Raw genomic sequence first — 4,619 nt, 5'->3', positions numbered from 1 at the left:
TTTTCCTGATAAACTCGTTAACGAAATTCGCTTGTTTGCGAGCGAAAACAATTTGGAAAATCGAACGCTTTTCTTCGGCGCACGTCAGCGATTATTATGGAAATTGGCGGGGCACGTTATGCGAAGCACATATCTCAACAGACGCGTCAAAGTTCTTCGTTCTATACGCGCGTGCGCGGGACGTGGAAATTAACGTCGCGCAGAAACAAGAGGAAACAGATGCAAATGGTTCTTTCATCCATTTTTGAGAGAGAAATGTTCATTAATCTCTCCGAAACAATTTCGTGCACTTGGCGCACGCTGCCGGAATGGTTAAACGGATTTGCTTTGACTGACCCACTTCTCTCTTTTGAGATACGTTTACCGCTGGCACATCAACCACCGAAATTACGTGCAATATATATGTACGCAATATTCGCAATTTATCCGAATGTACATTTTCTTTAGGCAAATTCCCATCTGCCGCCATTTCTTCGCCACACTGTGCGCGCGGAAGTTATAAATAACAATATAAAATATACATTGTATGATATTGATCTTTACAAGAATATATGTCTATTTTAGAATAGTTTTAGAATAAACATTTTTTCGACACAAATAGCTATATATTATAGCCAGTTGTGTCAGGAAATGAATGTTCATTTCCCACACTAATTTACTTGCGAAGAAAAGTCACTGCTACAGGAAAAGTATTAAGCGTGTCTGCAGTACGATATGTAAAATACATACGACGTATATTTAGCGATTTATTACATCTACGTTTGGTCATTGAGTTGCGTACACATCGATTTTCGATTTCCCTGTATATGTCATTAAAATAGATTTCTATATTTCGTTAATTACTTCAAGTTATACGATGTGCTCATCTATCCAGTCGATGTATGACGGCACGCGTGTAAATATGGAGGGAAATGTTGTGCTAGCGCAACCCACCGCCCACGAGACGATTCCTATGAGTTTACCATTGACAGTGAGAGGGCCGCCGGAATCTCCCTGAAAAAAAATGCAATTCCCAATAGCTAACAATATATTTCGCAAGAATTTGATTGGAAAAACCAACTCGTGAATAAAGTTATTTTTTACAATAAACTAAAAATACGTTTCTAGTACAGATACTAGCCTGTGCTATTTTCGCTTTGTTATTTTAATTAAATTGACGATAATGGACTCTGCAGGTTGTGCAATCTTGCTGTCAATTAAATGAAATTACAAAAATATAACGACGAACCGAATACGTTGATGTGCAAAATAATCAATACGGCGCATTAACAAGCAACATGATCAGTGATGCCGCGAATTGAAAGGCTAATAAAATAGTTATCGCACGTTTCATGCACGTATATTGTTGAGCATTACATTAATTAATAAGTTGATAAATTAATTGATAAATAAAAATGTATGATAAGTGAGGGATTGCGATCGCGATGTGTCTCCACATGATTGTCGTCAATTATGTGATATGTAATCGGGCTTATATTCTTATCGAGAATCTGAAGCACGTTATGCAACTCGAAGTGCAAGCGTTATATTAAGACATTACGTTAAAAGCCATTAGGAACGACGGTGAGTTGAAGCTTCGCGTGAGAAGAATAATGCAGGCTAAGTAGTTAATGACTCTGCCCGGGTAGACAGCGTAAAATTGCACGTGCGACCAGTAACTAATGACGGCGATCTATTGCAGCGCCTTTATGTAAATATACCCTTACCTGGCACGCGCCCGTTATTTTTGTTGGATCATTTGCGCAGATTTGCGTGTTGTGAACATGCACCCCACGTTTCGCGTATGTTCTTTTGCAGGAGGCGCGATCGGTTATTTTCAATTCTGTGACGTACAGATGTGGAGTATTTCTTCCTTCAAACTGCAAGTATATAAAGTGTACATACGTGCGATTTACGAAGATAATTTGAAATACGATTTTCGAAATTGCGAGTCTGAGGGTCTGAATTGTTAAGAAACTTACCCATAATCTGCCGTATCCCGATACGACTGCTATTGAGGTGGCCTCGACAGTTTGATTCGTCATCAACTCGACGGGGGCTACCAAACGCGAATATTCAATTGGAGTCTGAAGCTGAAAATGAACATTCTACGTGTTCTTTTGCGCAGTCTTAATTTACAAATTGTTCAATTCAATTGAGGCTGTACGCGTTGATTGCTATTATATTAACTCTATGTCACCTTAATTAAAGCGATATCGTTGATCCATGAATCGCTGGGGTCGTAATATTCGTGCACATAAATGGACTCGACAAAATAAATCGAACGCGATTTTTCTAGATCCGTTACTCCCACACTGACCAAAATGTCTTCCTTCGAGTCAACGAAACTGAAAATTTGAACAGAACAGAGGCAGTCAATATGTTCAACCGGTTAACTATAGCTCCGTCGCAAAAGTGATGCTCTATTTCTACTGCAAAGACTATCGTGTGGAACGTATTTTCGTATCTATAATACAGCTTATTCTTAAAATGTTTCTTTAGATTTTCATATTTACGGCATTGCGCAGTGAGCGGCGGTCAATATGTGCCACTGGTCAATTATAGATCCACCGCAAAAGTGATGCTCTGTTTCAATTAGTTGAATAGAAACCTGAAATAATATATTTTACACAACGGGATGTACAAAAATTGCACGTTCATTTTTACAATTGACGCAACTATTATAAGTGAAGGGAGTTAACTTATCGCTCGACCAGGGTACCTATCGTGGAAATGTTCGGGATAGATTTCGATCGGAATTATTTCGTTTGTCCCAGAAAACGCAATAGAAATCTAGGAAATAATTGAACAATTCCGAACATTCCCACGATACCCAGGTACCCAAACTTCAATTACGCATATTTTTAAGACAAAGCAATTAATGCAATGGTAATAATTTCTTACTTGGTAGGGGATTTCTCCTGGCTCGGCAAGTCTTCCTTCCACTATCCTCGGCCCTAATCCCAAGGTTGCGCCTGCATTCATTTGTTATTACATAAAATTTTCGTTGCAGTAAATTAAACACAAAACCGGTTAAATTGCTTCGTAGATTACTCACCATGAACAGTAGCGAATAGAGGAATTAAGGACAATAACTGTATCGCCATCGTTAGTAATCTTGTGCGACGCTATCAGCCGATTATTCTAAATCTGATGTCGATGGCAGACACTCGAAACGTCTATAAAATATATAATTTTAAATCGTGTACGATTAGATAGGATATCTTATGTGTTTATTGACATTTAAAATAGTTTCTAATCTATTATCTCGCTCACGACCTATATTATCATTTTTTAATTGTTTTTTATCATTAATAAAACACTGATAAGTATCCAGTATCGCGTAATTTCTTGCGTTATACATGGATCCGACAACAAATATATCAAAAGAATCTCGATGGCATTATTTCGGCGATAATAGTAATTTTGTAAAAGGAAAAAGGATTTATCCTCTGCAGTTTCCGGTCGTAAAAAAAAATCTACGTTACGCAATTTCGTAGGTTGTTCGCCTTTCGCGTTCCCCAAGTCGCAACTTGGTAATTTTCCGAGTTTTAAGAGTTTAATACCGTTGTATGATATATGTATATACTTCGCATCGCGGGATTACCGGCTGAACATGACATGCGGTACAGCAAGTAGCAGAATGTAACGCTAAACAAACTTGTGACGTGGGAGTAACATAACAATGCACTTTGTCGAAGTTTGCCGCGGTTACGAACTTCGGCAATATTGCGCAATCTATAATGAAGTATTTTAATGAGAACAGACTACTTGAAGCTACTGTGAACGGCGTTCGCTTACGCTCGGTGGCTGGAGCAAGAGATATTTGAGATATTATGTTATTGATATTGATAATCGCGGGCGTGACTCGCGAAAGATCGTTCACTTTGTTTCTCGCGGCTAGCAACTTTGGCGATATCGCGCAATTTATAATAAAAGCTTCTCAAGTTATTACTTGCCGCACTCGGCTCTATTCTACACGACCACTTACGTCTTACAGCACCAGAATAAATATTTTAAATACCGTTGATATCGATAATCAAGGTATTGCCGCGCGTTCCACTGGAATAATCCGACTGACATTTTCTTCACTATTTCCTTCCTTTTTGTAGCATTTCATGCTCTCAGAGAGACAAAGAGATAGAGACAGAGAGAGAGAGAGAGAGAGGGGCGCTCCACAACACAGATCATATTGCAGAGTCAGACAAAATTCAAGCTCGGTTGAATTTCGCAGTGTAGTATTTTTTCGCATGGTAACATTCGGTTACCATGCAGCTTTATTTTCTTATTCTAATGCGAATTTTTCAGGCGTTAGAGCCTTTAGAACCACGTCACCCTTGCTGCAACGAGACGGATGGGCCCTTTGTCGTCCGTGCATCGAGTGACTGTTTGCATTCTCGTTAACTTTCGAATACTTTGGACGTGGCACGGCGCGGCGGTTGCAGTCGCGAGATGCTTGTGGATGGAGTGCGGTCGAGAGGATGTCGAGAAAGCAGCGAGATCGTCGTCCGTTTTGCTGTTACCCGCTCGTACCGCGATAGAGAAGCGAGCCGTTTGAATTTGCATGAGATTGCGTGCCCCGACGGCGACGGGGAAGAGAACGAGGGAGGGAACGAGAGGAAGAAGCAGCTGCTGCATTT

At 39.9% G+C, this 4,619-nt stretch overlaps 1 protein-coding gene across 1 annotated transcript; it reads right to left on the bottom strand.

The window, feature by feature from the left end:
• Positions 1-730: 730 nt before the first annotated feature.
• On the bottom strand, positions 731-4,151 carry LOC105562302 (chymotrypsin-2-like). Its single transcript, XM_012013045.1, has 8 exons — positions 3,971-4,151; positions 3,038-3,158; positions 2,884-2,954; positions 2,496-2,590; positions 2,180-2,327; positions 1,962-2,072; positions 1,707-1,859; positions 731-993 (listed from the first exon to the last, which is right to left on the bottom strand). The coding sequence occupies exons 2-8, from the start codon at positions 3,084-3,086 to the stop codon at positions 850-852; spliced, it is 771 nt and encodes a 256-aa protein (XP_011868435.1). The 5' UTR covers positions 3,087-3,158; positions 3,971-4,151; the 3' UTR covers positions 731-849.
• Between the last annotated feature and the right edge of the window lie 468 nt (positions 4,152-4,619).

The sequence above is a fragment of the Vollenhovia emeryi genome, unplaced genomic scaffold (genome assembly GCF_000949405.1).
Source record: "Vollenhovia emeryi isolate VEMERY1.0 unplaced genomic scaffold, V.emery_V1.0 DF939191.1, whole genome shotgun sequence".
Lineage (NCBI taxonomy): Eukaryota > Metazoa > Arthropoda > Insecta > Hymenoptera > Formicidae > Vollenhovia > Vollenhovia emeryi.
The sequence above is the reverse complement of the archived record's forward strand: the minus strand, read 5'-3'. Positions and strand labels throughout refer to the sequence as shown.